At 22.5% G+C, this 22,645-nt stretch overlaps 6 protein-coding genes across 6 annotated transcripts; 4 read left to right on the top strand and 2 right to left on the bottom strand.

Moving 5' to 3' along the window:
* Positions 1-432: 432 nt before the first annotated feature.
* Positions 433-2,034, top strand: PCHAS_1033700 (conserved Plasmodium protein, unknown function; the record flags this gene model as incomplete). The annotated part of the gene is made up of 1 exon (XM_736704.2): positions 433-2,034. One exon carries the CDS (start codon positions 433-435, stop codon positions 2,032-2,034), a length of 1,602 nt encoding a protein of 533 aa, XP_741797.2.
* Positions 2,035-2,749: 715 nt separating this feature from the next.
* PCHAS_1033600 (conserved protein, unknown function) lies at positions 2,750-5,230 on the bottom strand (the record flags this gene model as incomplete). Its single annotated transcript, XM_016798447.1, has 2 exons — positions 2,750-2,819; positions 2,931-5,230. 2 exons carry the CDS (start codon positions 5,228-5,230, stop codon positions 2,750-2,752), a joined length of 2,370 nt encoding a protein of 789 aa, XP_016655652.1.
* A 3,338-nt stretch (positions 5,231-8,568) lies between these two features.
* PCHAS_1033500 (CUGBP Elav-like family member 2, putative) lies at positions 8,569-10,017 on the top strand (the record flags this gene model as incomplete). The annotated part of the gene is made up of 1 exon (XM_016798446.1): positions 8,569-10,017. The coding sequence occupies one exon, from the start codon at positions 8,569-8,571 to the stop codon at positions 10,015-10,017; it is 1,449 nt and encodes a 482-aa protein (XP_016655651.1).
* Positions 10,018-12,954: 2,937 nt separating this feature from the next.
* On the top strand, positions 12,955-14,643 carry PCHAS_1033400 (cytidine diphosphate-diacylglycerol synthase, putative; the record flags this gene model as incomplete). Its single annotated transcript, XM_734087.2, has 1 exon — positions 12,955-14,643. One exon carries the CDS (start codon positions 12,955-12,957, stop codon positions 14,641-14,643), a length of 1,689 nt encoding a protein of 562 aa, XP_739180.2.
* Positions 14,644-15,823: 1,180 nt separating this feature from the next.
* On the bottom strand, positions 15,824-16,714 carry PCHAS_1033300 (ER membrane protein complex subunit 2, putative; the record flags this gene model as incomplete). Its single annotated transcript, XM_734500.2, has 1 exon — positions 15,824-16,714. The coding sequence occupies one exon, from the start codon at positions 16,712-16,714 to the stop codon at positions 15,824-15,826; it is 891 nt and encodes a 296-aa protein (XP_739593.2).
* A 1,909-nt stretch (positions 16,715-18,623) lies between these two features.
* On the top strand, positions 18,624-20,373 carry PCHAS_1033200 (alpha/beta hydrolase, putative; the record flags this gene model as incomplete). The annotated part of the gene is made up of 7 exons (XM_016798445.1): positions 18,624-18,876; positions 18,982-19,137; positions 19,244-19,334; positions 19,446-19,530; positions 19,638-19,706; positions 19,831-19,946; positions 20,208-20,373. The coding sequence occupies 7 exons, from the start codon at positions 18,624-18,626 to the stop codon at positions 20,371-20,373; spliced, it is 936 nt and encodes a 311-aa protein (XP_016655650.1).
* Between the last annotated feature and the right edge of the window lie 2,272 nt (positions 20,374-22,645).

Raw genomic sequence — 22,645 nt, 5'->3', positions numbered from 1 at the left:
TATAAGTTATTATTTAGCATTTTTTTAATTTTGCATATTTTTAAATTGGTTTAATAATAATATATTTATATGCCTATTGGTAAATTAATTTTATGCAATGTTTGACTGATGCTCGATAAAAGATTTTAATAATGTGGCTAATATTATCACAGTTATTTTTGCATATTTGATATTTGTTAATTATAACAATTTTTGAGGTCTTTTTTACTCCCATTATAAAACAGAATGGAAATTATACCGTAAAATGATGATATACCATATTAAAAGAAAATGAACATTAAGTAAATGTTTTGAAGACGCGTATTCCATTATATTTTTAATACAGCTTTAGTCAATAAAACTATATAATTTATTAAATTGCAACTAAATATATTTGTTAATTTATTATTATTACTATTATATACTTGCATGTATAAATAATAGAGAGGCGAAATGATATTATGTGGCATTTTTGCGTTTTTTACAATCTTGTTTGTATTTAGTGGGGTGTTTGAATATATACATAGGAGGGGTTCGCGGATGACGCAATATATAAACTCAAAAAAGATCAAGAATAAGAAATCTGCAAGTATCATTTTGCATGGACATATGCTAAAAGATTCTTTTGCATCAGTATTAGTTAATTTCTTTCGGAAATTAAGAATAATAAATAATGTCGTTGTACGATATGTATCATATAATGAATCAAAGTTAGCTAAAAAGCAGGATGATGAAACTCCAAACAATGATATCCCACAAGAAGAAAGTAATAAAAATGTTAAAGTAAAAACTATTTATTTTATTAGACATGCAGAGTCTATATGGAACAGTGTTATCAATCGAAAATTATCAACACAAAAGGTTGTTGATATAGGATTATTATTACTATATGAAACATGCCTTTTATTTAATAAAAAATCAGTAATAGTCGATTCTCCTTTAAGTAATGCAGGTGTTATGCAATCAGTAGAATTATTAAATTTTTTGAATCAGGGTCAAACTGGAATTAATCAGGAGCCCCTAATTTGTTATAGAGAGCCATGTAATAATATCAAGGAGGATGATTTAAAAGACAAAACTCAGAAAACCATGGAAATTGCTAGAAAAAATTCTATAAAAAATCTTTATAAAAAAGCAAAAAGGAGAAGAAAAAAAAAAACGGATGATGATGATGATAATGCATCAAATGACACCGGAAAAAAAAAAGAAAAGAAAAAAAAAAAAAAAAGTGAATTAAAGAAAACATTAGATGGTGAATATTTTAATATCTTACTTGAAAATCTAAATAAAGATAATAAATCAGACGATGCTATGACCACTAAAAATTCGGATAATGAAAATAATAACGAGGAAAATGATGACGATGAAGATAACGATGAAGAAGAAGTTGATGATGATGATTATGTATACACTGATGATGAAAAGGAATATGATCCTGATGAAGTAATAAATTTGAGTATAGAAGATCATATCAAAATTATTAATAATACTTCACAATATGAAAGTTCTATATTATGCTCTGATTTAAGAAGAACAATATCTACCTGTTTTATTTCCCTAAACAATAGAATTAATACAAATAAGGATAGTATTAATATTTTAAATTCATTACAAGAAATTAGCAGAAATCCTGATTGTGTTCCACTATTCCCATATTATGACGATAAATATGTTAAACCAGAAGTCGAAAGCGTTTTTTATAACAAAGTTGGAAAGTTGCTTAAAACAAAAATAAAATTGAGGAATAGAGCATCACAAAACAAGTTTATTGATACGCTAGATTATATATTTTCACAAAACGATGATATTTTTATTATATTTGGCCATAGTAATTGGTTTAGGATATTTTTTAATAAGTTTTTGAAGGGGCCTCATATATCTAAAACAAATAAAATTAAAAATTCTGGAATAGTAGTATTCAATATAATAAAATCGGATGATAACGGTACTCCGCATTATGAAGTTCAAGAAAATACTGTTAGATCGATATACAAAGGATTTGAAGAAGGTGAAAAGGAAGAATTGCAAGCAGGGGATAAATTAAAACAAAATTAATTATAGTATCCTGATCGATACGTGTCCGTAAATTATTAGTTAATTAATTAACTGATTATCATTTTTTTTATTATGTTTAATGTTCAACATTACTATAAATGTTTGTAAATTGTATTTGTATTATACATGTTTTACGTGTTTAAAGTTTATATAGTTTTCAATTTGTTTAAAAATATTATTCATGCATACATGCTGTTTATTATTAGTCTTTTCTATGCATAAAATAATAGCAATGAAAACTAAAAACTTATGTGACTTCTTTTAAATATTATTAAGTATTAATTATTAAAAAATAGATGGTAAAAAGCAATATTAAGGTATTGTATAACTCTTTTAAATTTATACAAAAATATTAATTTGTAAATTGAAATGAGTTAAACTAGCCAGATATATGACCAGTGTAATAAAGCATTTACATAATGATATAATGCAACAAATAGGCATAAGACACTTTCAATATCAGACAGCTCAAATAAGAGAGCAACCCAAAACTAATACGGAAAAAACAAAAAAATAAAATATTAACAAATATAAAAATATGAAATATTAATACGAACTAAATTCGCATAATTAAACACCATCACTAAGGATGATAGCTATAACAAAGCCGTTGTTTTATTTTTATTCCATAATTGAAATATATCTTAAAGTGAAAATATATCTATAAATATATGCTTGTTTGTATAGTAGTTTAACCCTATATTAACTTGGTTTTTTAAAGTAACTTTTTCAATTCAAAAATCATGTTTTTAATGTCCACTATTGAATTTTGATCTAGTTCGTACCTACATAGAAAGAAAAATGAAATAATTGAGTTATATCAACATACAAATTTTATTTGAATAACAACTGGTTTATTTTTCACGGACATAGCAGAATATAATATTTGAAAATACCTATTCATATTGATTATGTAATTTGACTTTTTTAAAAAATAATAATGTGAAATTTTATGCTTATAAAATAATTGTAGAATCGCCAAAAAGGTTGATGTGTTAATCGAAAATATTTGTTCACACAGCTGCTTTAATAATAAATTAAAAAATGTGTTTGTTGTGTTTAAAAAATTGAAATGATCTAATGTTTTGAAAATATACAAAATATTTGAAGGAGTAAATTTTAATTGTCTATCCATTATTTTATTTTCTACTATAGTTTTGATTTCATTAAAATAAGGAATCGAACTTTCATTATCCAATATAGTGCATAAATAAATAAAATTCGATAAATGCTTTTCATTCAAATAATAATTAAAAAATTTATCTTGGGAGTTTTGAAATATTTTTTCAATTTGGTCGTTGGTTATACCAAATTTTTCATTTAAAATTTTAAATTGAGTGTTATATAAATTAAGATCAATTAAATATTTATCTGATAAATAACTAATTTCTTTTGTCTTTTCGCTATATATAAAATTTATATCATTTTTTATGTTCTTTTTATCATTACTTGTATTTTTATAATATTCTTCTATTAATGTTGAATTTTCATTTATAGTATATTCACTATCATGTATATTTATGTTTTTATAAATGCTCAAATATATTAAACTAATATCTTTTATTGAGTTTATTAAATCATTTTCTTTTATATAATTATCAGTAAATATTTTTGCAAAATACGATAATAAATAAATCGGCATTGTATAAATGTGCTTATTTATCTCTTTCATCATAGTTACTTTTAAATCAGCGACTTTATCATTTTCTAACTTTGTTTCACATAGCCCTTTAAATATTAAATATATTTGATATGCGTTAAAATTGCTAATATTATACTTTATCTTACCATACAAAAAATTATTAAATAGATTAAACGAATAACTTAATTTTAATTCACCATCGTTATTATCATGCATACCGTTCTTAATTTCTGTTTCTTTAACATGATTACTGCTTGTTGTAATTCCATTTTTTCTTCTCTCGAATTTACCTTTTTGATCAAAACTGCGATCCGTATGTGTATTATTTTGCTTAGCCATATCTACTGATTTTAAAAATGAATTTGCTATTAAACTAATATTATCTAGTGAAGTATCATTTATATTATTCAATAAGTTATTATAAATTATATTCTTCTTCAATATATTATTTTTCATTGAATAAAATAAAATAGATATGTAATCATTATCCAGTAAATAACAATCACTTTCTATTTTTTTGTATATATGATTCCATTGTAGATCTATTTTATTTTTAAAAATACAAAGTGTGTAACATAAAATAGATATATGCTTGATATTCAACTTTTCAATATTATTATTCAAATAATTTAATAGCTTATTTACTACACTCATATTTTTTTCTTGAAAAAATATATTTATCCTATTTAGCATACAATAAACTAATAAAGTCGAGCATATGCTATCAATTTCACTCAAGTCTAAATCATACCTATTAAATGTTTTTGCTATGCTATCAAATAATATATATGCGTTATTTACATTTTTTTGAATATTTGAATATTCCAATTTCTTTGTACTATTAGAATTATTGTCTCGAAAAGGGTAAAATGAATTAATTATAGATAACACACTATTAATATCAATATCATTTCTGTTTAAAATAAGCAAAGAACTATGTTCAATAGTTTTATTATATATTTCTTCATTATAAAAATTGCTATTATTATTCATTGCATATAATATATTTGCGCAACATTTCAAATTTAAAGAATATAAATAAGATGATATATTACCAAGCATTGTAAGAAAAAAATAATGACTATAATATTCAGATTGTGATGAATATTTAAAAATGTAGCTTATCAAATTTCCATTTATTTTATGCGCTATCTTTGTACACCTATTTAATAAGCTACTCCATATATAACTTTCACATATATTTTCTTTTATACATTTATTCATAATTATACATAATGTTATTGGATCCATTTGTTCAATATATAGACTACCCCCTAATTTATTATGTAATGATATATTTGGATATCCAAAAAAGTTTAAACTAGTTTTTTCATTAATCATATCTTGATTCCCATTTTCAACAACAAATTGTTTATCTACATGCTTCTGTTTCCAATATTCCCCTTTGATATTGATTTTATGCATATTAAAACTTTCGGCTAATGGCCTTCTCGTTTTATATTTGTCATTTTGTTTGCTCCATTTTCTTTTACTCGGAGGATTATAATATCGCTTGTTAAAGTAAAGAAAAAAACAATTAGTGTTTGTTTTCATCTAATTTTGATTTATTGAAATAATATAAAAAAGGTTTATCCATGTAAAAAACAGTTATATTCAATGGTTAAGAATTTTACAATTATTGTAGCATACAAACAAAAGATAAAGCATTGTATGAGCCCAATATATATAATCTCACATAGCACATATTTATAAACTAAAAACTATATACCCATGTATATATTTTGTACACACTAATGATATCAAACTATATTGTTATGCAGCATTATATATGCATATATCTCCTCATTATGCATATTTTTGCAGAACTTTAGGTAATAAATTATTTAATAATATTTTCAAGTTTGCAATAGTCATTAAAAAGACGAACCTTACATAATTGCATTCATTAAAACGATGTAACTCTACATATAATGAATCATCTCAAAAATGTTCTTAAAAAAATGTAGTACAATCGATATATATTTATATATCACCAATTATATTCTATTATTATTTATTTTTTTTTCATTTAATACATGTATATGTGTAATAAATGATAATTTTAAATATATAGAACTAAAAATAGCATATGCGTACATATAATATATATCTATATTTATTATGTTTATTGTATATATATAATATCGTTGTTCAAATGAGAAAGTATATTAAGATGTAAATTTGAATTTTCAAAGCATATATTAAAAAAAAAATGATATACAAAAAAACAAAAAATGGAGTAACGCTATATATTACATTGTATAATAATTAACACTTGAATTATTAAATGAATACTATATTATATTTCCCTACTAATAAAATATTTTACCCCACTATTTCAATACTCTTAAAGGGATGTTAAAAATGTGCTTTTTGCAAACCATCATTTTAATGCGAAATATATACATATTTACGCATGTAAATTTTAATTATTTTATATAACAAATAAAATTAATATTTGAATAACAATTTAAAAATAATAATAATTTGATTGCTTTTTTTTAAATACCGAAAAAGCAATTTATATGATACATTTTTTTCACATAAACCTCTCGAATTTTCAGTGTGTACCCTGACAAATGCTACTTTCTATATTCAGGTTATACTAAAATTTTTGGGCATTAAAATAATTTTCATTGACTACATTTAATTTCATTCAATAATTTTATTATTCCTTACCATTTCATTATCCACTGAATAAATGAAATGATCTATACAGATGGTATTATAATTAATGATATATCCATAAATAGTTTTACGTTCTTGCCCTTTTTTTCAATTATAATATCCTCCCACTATTCTTTATTGTATCATTCTTTTATTAATTATATTTATTCAAATAATTGTTACTCAAATGATAAGGACAATAAAAAATATATAAAACAACTTAAATTATCAACACACATTACACACATAAAAAAGTATAGTAAAAATATTGCCCACAATGTAGCAATCCAATTAATGGTATCCCGAAATGTTTTTTTTAATATATAGGTTCGGTTTGAATATAAATAGGTTTAATAAATCAAATGGTGATTTTTTATTATTTCATAGGTATTTCTATATTTATTTGTTGTATCACATTCTAATGTACCTTAATTTGTAGAAATATAAAAAATGTTTATAAACATAAAAATAGGAATATTTTGAAAAAGCAAAATAATTAGAAACCAACTATGATTAATATCATAACACGCGGAAATAATCGAGAATGCCTTTAAATGGATGTAAACAAACGAATGGATATAGTATTTTTAAAATAAAATGTGATGTGTTTCTATATATATATCAAAAATCCTAAGGGGAAATAATATCCTAAATAAAATATATGCCCACAATTTTTACGACTTATTAAAATGGACCTATTGTTTTTAAAATCTATGTAGCCTTATAAATACATTATTCCTATGTATATAATTTCTGGGTATCAAATCCATAAGCAGTGATATGTGTTAAAATATTTTGTTTATAAATTTCGTTGTGGAACATGTATTAAATCAAATACAAAAAGCGTTACAAATCATTGTATGGAAGTAATATTCCCTTTAAACTAATCATAGAAATATACAAAATACATAGATATGTACTTACATATAGGTAGAGTGTCATATGTAGCTCATAATGTTTTTTCGCGTGGATATAGTTTATGTACAATTAATTGCCTATTTATCAAATATACTTAGCAATACAATTTTAAGCAAAAAAGAAATATATAGTGTTATATATATAATAATGTGCGCAAAAAATTGATAAGATAAAATATACAAATTAACACATAATAGCGTAATGTAACAATAATAAGAAACTTTAATTTGTATATTTATATTTTTTCACCATAATAATATTTTGCATTTATGCATATAGGGCATACTTTTTACACGTGTATAATAAATATTCGCTTATTCTTATAATTATATTGTATGTATATTATTACGTACATATTTTTTATATCGTGCCTACAAATTATTTTACATTATATGAATATACACATGTGATTACTATAATTTCAATTCTTTACATTCAATTGAATTAATTAAAAATTTAACATTACATGAAAAAGATTCTTTAAAAATACATAAAAATGCACACTTTTTCATTTTTATATTATTATTTTTTTTACTTAAATATTTTTGGAGAACATTTATTATCGCAGTTTAGTATAATATAATATTTATATAAGAAAAAAATATATATATTAAAAAAGCAAAAGAATAATATTGTGCTTATATAGTACATGCTTCATTATGTTATCAAAATAGAAGATCAGTATAAGCCCATACTTTCCTATATTGGCACTGTTCTTTTATATGAAAAAAATAAAGATTAAATAGTACTATTTCGTAATTATATACATATATAAATGTTTATACAAATCGAAAGAAAAAATTCAAAAAATATATATATATATATATATATCAAATTAGTAAATAAAATAAAAACAATATAATAAAACAAGTAAAAGAAAATTATTAAGAAATAAACTAAAAAGATATAATAAAAGCAGCATAAATATATAAGTATATATTTTTTACATAAACAGCAGAATAAAAATATATGAAAAAAACACTCTTATATACATATGTAAATTTATAATTAAACATATTTTCGTTTCCTTATTCTATTATTATTTTACAAATAAGCTTATATGTATCTGAATTTGTATATATATACATATTTATTTATTTATTTGTATACATGTGTGCATATATATATTCATACAATTCAATTCACGATTTTAAAACAAAGATTTGTCCATCTTAGTTTAATTCGTTTTTTCACCAAATTTGCAACTACCGAAAGTACCTTTGGGAGTGCATTTAATGTTCTTATAAAGTAATAGAACATATATATTTATTTTTTTTTGACCCTTACTTTTCAATAGTATTAATAAAATGAATAATAATACACAACAACAGCAGCAGCAACAACAACAACAACAATATAATAATGAAAATAATGAAGCATCATATGGAGAAGCAAGAGTAAATGAACAACCGCAATACATATATCAAATGAATAATCCATATAATCCTGCACCTTCAATACCTGTAAAGTTATTCGTTAGTTCTATCCCAAAAAATTTAACAGAAGATGATATAAAATTAATTTTTGAAGAATATGGAGCAACAAAAGATGTCGTTTTTATCAAAGATAAAAAGCCAAATGCAAATAGAGCAAATGTGTTTGTTCGAATGGAATCAATATATTTTGCTCAAAAGGCTATAGAAGATTTACATGGAAAAAAAATAATATGCGAAACATTAGGCCCACTAATAGTTAAGTTTGCTATAGGAGAATTAGAAAAATATGGTATTAATATGAATAATGCTAATGAAAATGAAGCAAAATTATTTGTAGGATCATTACCTAAAGATATAACAGATGATCAAATACGAAACATATTTAACCGATATGGTAATGTTAAAGAAGTATATATTATGAAAAATAGTAACGGGGTAAGTAAAAGGTGTGCTTTTGTTAATTATGATTATAAAGAGCAAGGAATTTTTGCTGTACAAAATTTAAACGGAAAAATAGCTATTGAAAATGCAGAGAAACCGATAGAAGTTAGATTTGCACAATCAAAAAATCAGTTACAAGAAAGGCAATTACTAAATAGGGCTTTAATGAATCCTTTACAGATGAATAATAATAATATAGACAATAATAATAACAATGGAAATGCTATTAATAATAATAGCAATGGTAACAGTAACAAAGGCAATAATAACGCATATATGAAATCACAACATTTTAAAAATATGAATATAAATTCATTTAATAGATATCCAATGCATATGAATTATAATTTGCAAAATAATTCAAACCAACAAAGAAATAATAATAATTCTATACGATCACCATGGAAACAATATTTTTCAAAAGAAGACGGAAGACCATATTATCATAATGAATTAACGGGCCAAACACAATGGCATAAACCTAGAAAAATGGATCAAGATTTTATTAATCCATTAAATATGAATGAAGTTTCAGGTCCTGTAGGGGCAAATATTTTTATTTTTCATATACCAAATGAATGGATTCAAAATGATTTATTAGCTGCATTTTCACCTTTTGGTAATATTATTTCGGCATATATTGCTACTGAAAAAGATACAGGAAGAAATAGAGGATTCGCTTTTGTTTCATATGACAATGTAGATAGTGCAATTAATGCTGTAAAATATATGAACGGATTTTTAGCACATAAAAAGAAATTAAAAGTTACTATAAAAAAGGGAGAAGAACAATATGTACAAGCATTGATAAATCAAAGGAATCAGCTAAACAATACGGATAATAGAAGAAATTTTATCACCACACCTCAGAATACCTAAGTTAGTATATATTTGAAATTGGAATAAATATTGTGGGTTTTTATGTATCTACGAGTTTAATCATATGCATTTTTGTATACGTGCATAATTCATTTATATATGCGTGCACCAATTATATAACCTCAAATGGATTGCGTATTTGGGAAATAAATGATATATACCCACATAAACAAAAAGCTTGTGGTCAAAAATAAATTACTAAATATATATGTATCTATACCAAGGGGTACAGACAATTTACCGCAAGAATCCAAAATTAAGATCTATTATTTTTTCAAAAAAAAAAAAAAAACTAGCATTAATTCAAACAAAGATATATGCAAATTTATGTATAGTTTCATATTTGTTTTAAATCAGGAATGTTTTGTAGTTTGTTTAATTAATATATATACATGATTTTATGTAAATTTTAAATTTCGTAATACACATTATTTTTTGGGTGATTTTATGTATATATAGCAATACAAATATGAATGTAATACGTGGCAAATATTCGTGATGTATTTATACATATAATTTTACTTATATCAAAAAATATACAAATTAAAAGTATGTTTTGAGTTAAAAAAAGAATAAAAGAAAATGACCTTTGCAATTTTCATTTGTTAACATGCTTAAATGGCATTTGTATTTTTTACATGAAGTTGTAGTTTTTTTTAATTCACTAATTTATAATTGTTTGTAAAATACATATTATTAATTCGTGTTTTAATTTAAAATGCATATACATATATGAGTTATTATACATGCCACTAGTTTATATATTCTCTAGCAAATTTTCGTTCATTTTTAAGTACCTCTTTCTCAGTATAATTATATATATTTAATTTATTTATATATGCACATATATCTTGCACACACACGTGTATATATATATATAATTTAATGTTTATTCTACTCGTTTACACTGCACATATGTACATTTTTTAGTACACTTAACAAAATGCATGCATATATGTAATTGTAGAGCATAATTTTTTTTTAATTATTATTGCTATACAAACTACATTACATAATATATACATACACATATATTTTAATAGTTTACAAATATACCATTTAAAAGACTTGAACTTAATTATACACATTATACATCAACTGTTTCGATAATTAAATTTATTTTCGTAGATCTATATATATTATCATTTTTTCCCCCTCTAACATTTTTTTATACTGATCTTTTATTATTATTTATTAACTATCATATGAAAAAGACGGTCTTTATTTTAAAATTTTAAGAAATATAATATTTGGAAATAAACGAACAATTGGGTATGGGCACACATGGTCTATTTTGAACAACGAATAAATATATTTTATTTATTGCGGAATGGAAACTGCAATATGCTAATAATTATTTAGTATATGAATTTAAACACTGCAAAGCATACACATATTAACTAATAATAGTACGAATGTATTTTTAATTTAACATAGTTTTATGCGTCGAATGTTTTCCTCGACCTTTTATCAACACATGTCTATAAATTTATTTTGTACTATATACCATATTTGCCTTTTTTATCATTCTATATAGTCAAAAATATATTTGAGCACCTATTTTAGGAATGTATTTCAAAAAATGTATATCATTTAATTACAAATTTGGGAATTATTTTAACGGATTGATCGGCATTTACACATTTTGATAGTTAAATAATTTCTTATTAACCATGTAGTGTATTATATTCGGCTTATTGTATGTTTTTTCAATTAAATTTAAATTGTTTAAAATATGCATAACACACATATACTTGAGTATTCCATATTAAGCATTTGTTATTTCACTAAAAGTCAAAAGATATAGACAAATCATAAGCAATATAAATATGGGCATGTTATATTTGTATTCTTTAGGGTTTGCATATTTATTAACTGATACAAATATATTTTATATCTTAATAAATTCAATGTGTATTTTTTTACATATATTTAATTGAAGTATGCTATTTTTTATGAACGAGTGACCAATTTCCTTATTTTTCGAAAAAACTAATTTTATCGTAAAAGTTTATTTTTATATACATATTATGTTTTTTTTTTAATATTTATTTTATGGATTTATCTGATTTTTTTAAAATGAAAAAATGCATTTTATATTATAGCCATAAATAATATTATATATGTATTTAATACTTAAAGATATGAAGAAATCATATGCGCATATATTATTATTGGGTTTCATAATTTATTTATCTTCTTAAAAATATATATATAATGCATATAATGATATTATCGTTTTTGTGCATACTACACAAAATTTTTTTCAAATTTCAAAACTCTATATTTCCATTTAAAGGGAACATATAGTAAACATATAATAAATAATTATTTTTTTTGATAGGCCATCAACAAAAAATATTAAAGGGATGTGTTTTACTCATATATAATTTTATGAAAAAATTATTTATGTTATTCAAATAATATAACCATTAAATTATTAATGAGTTATAATATTATTTTTCTTAATTATCTAAGCTATTATAAACACAAAAAAAAAATATATATGGTTTTATTTAATGTTATAAATATTATTTACAATTTTTTTATGTTACATTTTGTTTAATTTTTTATGTTTTATATCATTTATTATTTTATTTTTAGTATGCAAATCTTTAAAAATGTAAAATATTCTGAATGTGAACATTCAAATAAGAACATTTTTACATTTATTTTTAAGTGAAAAAAACATAAACTTAGAATTTAAAAAGTAATTATGAATTTTTTGAAGATATTTGCAAAATTTGTTGAAGCTTAAGTAATAATCGTATTACTTGTACACACACATATGAATATGCAAACTCATACCTTTATTCATAACATTTGCCTCAATTGCATACAACTTAATATATGTTTGTCAAAAAATTAATTCCAGTTATGTAAAGGAATGCATTATAATAATAAAATGGTTAATGAAAACATATAATCGAAGGAGCAATGGGAGAGCGTAATGCAAGTGATAAACAGAATAATGGTTGCCCCAATGTATCATCAAACGATAATAAAGAAAATAATGAAAAGCAGAATATGATCGATTTTAGTAAACAAGGCGACGAGCAAAATGGCGTTAAAGCAAAAAGTGAGTTAGGAAATAAAAATGTTGAAGGTGAAAATATCGAAGACTTAAAAAAAAACATAATCAACAATGATAAACTTAATATTAATGAAAAGGAGACTAGTGACGAAACTAATGGAAGCAGTAGCAATAATAATAGCAAGCTCGAACAAAGGAATGATCAGAAAAATGAATGTAAAAAGCGAAAAGAAAATAAATATATTAAATATATAAAAGAAATGCGAAATGTAAGATTTTATGGAAATGGTAAGTTAAAAGGGCAAAGTACAACATCTCATGGAAATAAACATAAACTAGTGAATAATAATGAAGAGGCTGCCGACGAATTAGCGTCGAAACTCGAAACATTTCGAGTAAGATCCTATTGGTCTGTAATACTATGTGTTTGTGGTATGCTTACAGTATTATTGGGGCATATATATTTATCACTTCTTGTTTTAATAGCAATCACTTTAATATATAAAGAAATAATATATTCAAAAAGTATAGAAAATAAAGATAAAAAACTACCCCAATTATTTTTCATAAGATGGTATTGGTTTTTTTTAACAATATTAACATTCGGAATACCCTGGATAATACCAAAATTTAAACATCAGTTTCGAATATATAAATATTTATTAAGATATCATCCAATCAATATGTTTATATTAGCCTTTGTGGGGTTTATTTGGTTTGTTTTATCTTTAAGAAAGTTTTCATTAAAATATCAATTTTCACAAATAGGTATGATATTTGTAACATCCTTATTTGTAGTTGCACAATCATTAATGCACATTGCAAATATTTATTCAGGATTAATTTGGTTTTTCATACCTGTTAGCTCAGTTGTTATAAATGATATATTTGCTTACATATTTGGTATATTATTTGGAAGAACAAAATTGATAAAACTTTCGCCTAAGAAAACAGTTGAAGGCTTTGTAGGATCATCTATTATAACAATTTTATGGGGTGTGGGAATGTCATATTTGTTACAAAATTATAAATTTTTTATTTGTTCTCAAAATTCAATCTCTTTTATACCATTCTATTCGTTATTTAAATCGGATTGTAATCCGAATTCGATTTTTGATCAAAAAATATACTATTTATCAGATGAATTAACCGCATATTTACCCATTAGTAAAATCTATTATACCGAGATGGTTATACATGGATTAATATTAAGTTTCTTTGCGGCATTTCTAGCACCATTTGGTGGTTTTTTTGCATCTGGTTTTAAACGCGCATTAAAAATCAAAGATTTTGGAAATGTCATCCCAGGGCATGGAGGTTTTACAGACAGGGCTGATTGTCAAGTTTTTATGGGCATGTTTACGTATATATATATGAAAACATTTGTTAAAGTAAAAGACAAGCATCATTATTCATATGACAAACTTATTGATTCAATCCAAAAACTTGATCAGAGAGACGTTATGCACCTTTATAACCATTTGAAAAATATGATTGATAGTAAAAAAAATAAAAAAACTGACAAAAACAATTATCAAGCAGAAAAATCTATCTCGTGGGAAAAAATGCCATCTCATGATAATAAAGAATGAATTGTTAAAACAATGCAAATGAGTAATTTTACACATTTTTAGATTATTATTTTTTTAATGTTATTTTTAAATAAGTAAATATAAATTATTTGAACCAATAAATTGCTTAGATAGACAAAAGTTGCACAACAAAATATAATAATAACAATACTTCCATATGTATGTATTATTGAAATTATTATTTTGTTTTTTTCCATAGCTTTGCATTTTTGCTATTTTATCATTATATTTTTATTTTCTTATTAAAATATGTTGTTAATAAAACTTTTATTTATGGATAGTCTTTACATCCATACACTTTATATTTTTGTTATAGTTTAATTTTTTGCATTTTATTTTTATGCTATATGCATTTTATATATGTTTTGATTTTTAAGTTATAACTATTTATATCATTTTTTTCTTTTCTTTATATTTTTTATAATTATTTAAAACTAAAAAGTAATATTTAAATATTCAATGTTTGAAATTTATTAACATATTAATAAAATAAAAAAATATACATATAAGGATCAGAAATAATAAAGTATTTTAGACATAAAACTGCCTTTTCCCGTAATTTAACAAAAAGATGATCTGCTTATATGTTTAAGTATTACATGTTATATACATTTTTTATTACATAATTTGGAATTGGTGATAAATTATTTTATTTTTTCAAATATTTAAGTTAGAGGGTTATTCTGTTTATGCATATGAGCATGTATGGGGTATATCTACATGCAAATATATAGGATATAGACACAGTAAATGTGTATTGAGGTACATAAAAAATATGTGTAGAAGCATAAAAATATGTAAATGATGAATAACGGAAATGATAAAAGAAGTGAAAGCTTAGTGGTCTCATGACACATTTGCACATGCTTAAATATTAATCCCAAATATTAGTAAATTCATAAAAAATTATTAGCTTGAGTACTAAAAAATAAGCACTTATAAGCTAATAAATATATGCACATGTATGCTTATAAAAAAATGTAAATATACAAATAGGTTGAAAAGAGTTACATCAATTAAAAACTAAAAATTGAACGATGTAAAAAAATTAAGGATAATATAAAGCTAAGTGCAAACATATAGAATATAAATGCGCTTTCTAGCAGTAGTAATATATTCAGTGAAAAACGCATAATTTGTAACTTAAAAAAAATTATAACTCTTTTAGGAAAATTTTGAATTATTTAAAAATATCTTTTAATTCATTCAGATAATTTATAATTGTACTTTTATAAATAAAATTGATTTTCATTTTATTGTATAAATTATCCAATCTATCTAAACATCGACGAGTTAATATTATATCAACATTATCATTTGATATTTTCTGCCCCTTTTGTGAATAACGAGCTACATTAACCATAACTACACCCCACAAGCCTCGTAAATTATTACTTTGTAATTTAATTGCTAAACAAAAATATTTACTACTCATCTCAAACTGGTTAATTGTATAATGTATTTCCGCACATGTTAATATATAATATAAATTGGTAGGCTTATGTAATAATATTTCTTCAAAGCAATATATGGAATAGTTGTATAAACATTCAGATAAATAAATTTCTCCTAATTCATGCCACGATTCTATATCCACTGGAAATTCTTTTAAATTGTCATTTAATAATTGTATAATTTTATTTGTATTTTTTTCTTCTGATTTTTTTAGACTTATAATTCTTGCTCTTATAGTAACATCACATGGAAATTTGTTTAAATAGTGCTTATATATGTCTAAGGCTTCTTTTTTTTTATCTTTTATTTCATAAATCATTCCTTTAAGCATATTTAACTTTTTACCATTTAGCATACTAAATTTCTCCTTTAGTTTATTATAATAAATATCTATATATTCACATAGATTTAATTCCATTGCTGCCTTTAAAATGTTTTCATATAATGCCCATTTAAACAGTTCATCCATTCTTTTCTTTTCTTTTTTTAATTTCATCCCAAAATAAACTATTAATTCCTGTATATTATGTTCCAAGGAATGCTCATATTGTTTCTCCAACGTCGCAATGTCATTCCCTTTGTATAATCCAACCTTATTTCCTCCCCCCATTTTCATTATTCGCTTATAAGATAAAAAATAAATTAAAAAGGTATACTTAAAAAAGTGTGTATACTATATATATAGATTCCCTTTGTAAATATAGCTTATGCTCTTTATTCCTTTAACCACCGTATGAATGTAAAAGGAATAATTTCGTCTTGGCTTTAAATATAAATGTATATATATTTATAAATTCTCATGGTAATATATATTATATAATGTATTCATATGATATTTAACAAATTTTTTTGAGTATTTCACTATTCTTTATTATATTAACATAATTACCCATTTTTTATATAAATAACTTGGCTTCCTTTTTCTTTCTTCTTTTTTACATATATTATAAATAAATATATTTTCTTCTTAAAATGTATACTGCTAATTACTGTTCATTTTTCTACTTATTGTTTTCATTAATACATGCATAATTAATTTCTTATCTTTTAATATGTAAAAATGATTGAAGATTGTTTTTATATTATTTGAATATTATATAATATTTTTTTTCTTCCCTTTGTTTATATTCACTTATATTTATTTATTATAGTAAATATATATCTATAGAGGTCGATTAATTCCACCCCGTGTATAATGTGATTTACGATTGAGGCACACCTTTTTTCCCTTTTAAAACGAATATATGAACTTTTCTTTTTTATATTTTTATTTTTTCTATAGTTCACAATGTTTATACCACATATGTTGCAAAATTGGAAATTTTTACTATAATATTATTTTATACATATATCATAATTTTCCCAATATATATTTTTGAATAGTAGTTTTGTACCAAGGATATACAATATTTTTGTCAACGAAATAGCATTAAAATGTAAAGGAATATAACAATATAGGATTCCTTTATTTACTTAATTATTATTACATTGTATTTTTTTAATCTATAATTTAATATTTTAAAATAAAAATATATAATGAGAGCCTCCAGGGTTAAACAATACTTATTTATGCTCATAAAAAATAAGTAAAAATCGTAAATATATATATATATATATATATTTTGGTAATATTAGTATTTTAAAAACTGTTTTGGGTTTACTACTATATTATATGTTCCTAGTAAAAATATACACATTTAAATTTTATGCTATGTAGTTTTTTTGTAAAATAGCTAGTTTTTATCCAGAAGAAATGTTAAAAAATGGGCAACTAATAAGTATGAAAAATACCTTATAAAAAAATAGACAAATGAGAGGCCTTAAAAAATGGAATGGTCTACAAAAATTAATAATACCCTTTTTGTTATTTCTTAAGGAACGATTTATTCCATCAAATGAAATATATTGTGTTAATTTTTTACATCCTATATATTTCTTTTAAAAAAATAATGCAATTGCAAAAACATAATATATTGTTTAAATTATTTGAAAGGATTATATATGCTTTATTCATTAAGCATATGGGGAAATTGTATTATGATCACCTTTATCACTTATTTTAATATCATTTCATATATTTTTAATATATTGAAAATAATAAATTGAATAGTGTAATATTTCTATATTTTATAATTCATCATAAAGTGCTTAAAAATATCGAAAAAACATTTTCTTATTATATGAAAAACACAAAACAAAATACTTCCTTCAATTTTCCAACATTTATAAATTAAGTGTGTATATACATTATAGTATATGTAATAATATTACCCACTACAAAATGGAAAAAATATATGTTTTCTTTAAAATTATAATCAAAGAATCGAAACAAATATTTTATTAAATAAAGATCTAAACAACTAATAATTTTTCTGGCAATACATATATATCACTAAATAAAATTATCAATATATATAAGCTTTAGTATACATATCTGTCTGTCAATGAGTTTACTTATATATGTGACTATAAGACGATAAATATATTAAATTTTTTATATTAAAAAATAATAATAAAATTATGCAATGCTTTCCTCAAATGAAATATTGAATGAATATGTTACATGCTCAAAGGGAATTACATATGCAGTTTATTCTAACAATTTAATTCAAAAAAATAAAACATTAAATAATGAAACTGCATTAAATGAAAATAATAATCAGTCTAATAATCAAAAGGCTATTGTACTCCTTTTACATGGATTAAATGGAGGAACTCATCAATTTGCAAATATATTCAAAACATTATTTGATCTTGACTATCAATTTATATCCATAGGTTAAATATTATAAATGTTTTGAGCAGATACCTATGAAAAAACATTTATATGCATGCATATGTTCATACTCTTTTTTGTCTTTTTCTCCTTAACTTCTTATATAGATTTTTATGGCCATGGGAATAGTAGCTTGTTTGGAAATCCAAACAAATACACTGAAAAGCTATACACGGAACAAATTTACGATGTTTTAAAAACAAAAAGTCTTTTAAACGAAAAATTTATAGTTATTGGCTTTTCTATGGGATGCATTATAGCTAGTAAATATCTTTAAAATATAAAAGGGAGCTATATATTGGTTGTGCATATATGAATTTATCCAATATTATTATTGTGCTCATTTCATTTTATTTCAATTTTCATTAGCGCATTTGTCTAAGGATAATAAAATAAACATAGGCAAATTTTGCCTTATTAGTGCTGCTGGAATGGCTAAACCTAGATATCGATTTTTGGTGTAATCATATATTTTTTTTCATGCTATTTGTGTTTATGTTCTTTAAGCATACAATTAAAAAATGAAGAACAAACAAAAAATTACTACATATATTAATTTTCTTATTTTCAGTTTTTTATTAAAATATAACATACGTCTTTGTCTAAAATTAGCAAAACGATATAGTCGCTCGGTCATTTCTGAGGACACAGTTAAAGTTATTAGAAATTACTTTTTATAATATATAGAAAATTTTCCCTTATTCTTTATTACCTAATTATATATATAACTTTTTAATTCATCAATTTTAAATATATATGCTAGAAAGAATATTACAATTTCGAGAAGAATTTCGAAGAAGCCGCAAAACAATATGAAATCCTTAAACAGAATGTAACACATTTTATTATTTTTTTATTTGTTTATTTTTTTTTGGGGGGCAAATTCCTTTTTATTACATTATCATTTGTCTGCATTTATATATATATGTGTGTATTTTTTCTTTTTTTTAATATAGCATGAAAAATTCATGGAGACATTTTTAAAGGTATTGATAGGAATTAAATTACAAAATTCTAAGAAGTATTATTTTTCGTTGTTCAAAACAAATGCCGATGTCCTTTTCATATATGGGTAAAATCACATACACATATTTTTATATACCCCCAAAAGTTTTTAATATTATATATTAACTTGATAAACAGTATTACCCATACACCAATTTTATATACTGTTGTGAGAAATATATTCTTTCACGTCCAGTTATTTATAGCATTCAATTATTTTTATTTACATTTTGTATTATACCTTCTTACAAAAGTATATACAATTTGTTAATAGTATGATAAAGTTTGCTTTATACATTCATACGCGCATATACATATGAATTTGCAGAAAAAATGATGCCTTAACATCCTATATATATACCCAGAAATTTTTAGAACAAAAAAAGGAATATTCAAAAAATGTGAAAATGATAATTATACCAGAATGTTGTCATCTTGTTATACATGAAAAATCTCATGAATTAGATCACCATCTTATTTATTTTTTGAAATAAACTCAAAAAATTAGTTAACCTATATATACAATTCACAACACAATAGATTTATAAAAATGCTCTTACATTCATTCTCAATAAAATTATTAATATTCCTCTCCATGAAAAAGCTAAAGGATTAATTTAATTCAAGATTTTGTGGGGGAAGCAAGCATATAAAAATATAATGTGTGATAACAAACTTTTCATTTTAATTTATTATATTTTTTCACCTCCTTTACATTTAAATTTATTTTACAATAATTGTGCTATATACAACATAAAAACTGATATATATATTGTAAATATATGCCTCCTATACCATCAAAAATATAAATAATTAAAATATTTTTCACAACATATATTTCCTCATTATATTTGAATAAAAAATAAAACAATAGAGTATAGCAATTTTCTCATAAAAAAATAATTTTTTTGAAACTATTAATAGTAAATTATGTGGAAAAAAAAAACAATATAGTAGAAAGGTTTCATAGGGAACTTAATAAAAATACATAATATATGTATAGAATATTTATACACTTATAAAAATTATACATTACAAGGGTATATAGCATAATTACAAATAATATTCGAAAATTCCTATATGTAAAATGGGGCATAACGTTATGATTATAAATATACCCGTATTATATTTTTTTGTGCTTGTTTTATTTCTTACGAAATTATTAATTGTTCGCATATCTATATATTTTTAAAGCGCTTCCATTATATATAATTAGTATTTTTAGCAATTTTTATTCACTATTTACATATAAAAAAATAATAAATAGAGCAATAGGAATTATATGAATATTCGCCCATTTATATTTTATATGGATAATAAAAATAAGTAACATTTTCGTACTTGTATTTAAGACTTTTTATATAATTTAGTGAGGCAGCAAACCTAAAAAACATTATTTAATTTTTCAACAATATATTATAAATTTATTATATATTTAATCCCATTTATGAATACATTTTTAATTTGTGAATTAAAACGACATCAAAATCACATAATTAATTTGCATACTGAAAGGAAACATAATGTTTTCATTTTAATTTACAAAAAAATTAAAAAAATATATATAAAAATAATGTGAAAAGCTTATAATATTTTAAAAAACATATTTGATAAAATCATTAAATTATACCATATATTTATTATTACATGGAATATATTTAATGCAGTGTTATTATAACCTTTTTTTAATTAAAACATTCTATATGCATACTCGATAAGTATTAATTATTGGTGTTTAATTCCTTTGCTGAATATTATACAACTATGTAAATACAAAATATTTTATTTTTTAATATATCATATTGCTGCATTTAATTCATTTTCGTTTTTCTTTTTTTATAATTTATTTATCGTAATTTTGTAAATTGTATACCAGTTATACTATATTCATATTTTAATTAATTAATTTAATCTTCATCATTTCGTAATTCAAGAAATATATATATATGTGTATATAGCTATATGCATATTTATGTATAAATCGTTTGTTATTATGAATTAGAATTGTGCCGATGCCAATTACCATATGATATATGATTTTGTCTTAAATATATGCATATATATACTACTATTATTATAACTACCATATGCATATATATACGGGCTTATAAAAAAGACACGCGCTCAATTAGGCATAAATTAGTATATATTTTTTAAACATCATTTTGCAAAATAAATATACTTACACATTATAAGCTTAAAAATAACTATAATAGAATTTTTTTAAAATAAAAAAAACGAAAAAAAGCAAATCAGGCAAAATCCACGAATAAAGCAAGCAATGTTTGTATTTAAATTTAAGAAAGAAGATTGAAAATTTTTAAGAAAAAAAATGCAGTATCCAATATGAGAGTTTGTTTTTATCATTAAAAAGTGTACGTGCATATATTTTACTTCAAAATTTTTCAAGAATGTAAAATAAAAGAAATATATATATAATAAAACTGTAATGTATATATTTAACATTTTTTATGAAGACAAGTGAGAAATAAAATTAGCATAATTATATATCTTTTATGCTTAGGTGCAATATCGTATTTCTCGGTATATGCCCATGCATGAATACCCGTATATGTTTATGGGTATCCTAAATGCAGCATTTTGCAAATTTTTAACATAACATTTGCGAATTTTTTTTAGTACTTTTAATCTAAATGCATATTCGATAAATATACACAACATATTCTTATTATTATTCCAAATAATAAATTCTACTGACTTTGATTTTATTTTTTATTATCTTTGAATTAATATTTTTATTCGTCT

The sequence above is a fragment of the Plasmodium chabaudi genome (assembly GCF_900002335.3).
Source record: "Plasmodium chabaudi chabaudi strain AS genome assembly, chromosome: 10".
Lineage (NCBI taxonomy): Eukaryota > Apicomplexa > Aconoidasida > Haemosporida > Plasmodiidae > Plasmodium > Plasmodium chabaudi.
This window is presented reverse-complemented; position numbering and strand designations above follow the sequence as displayed.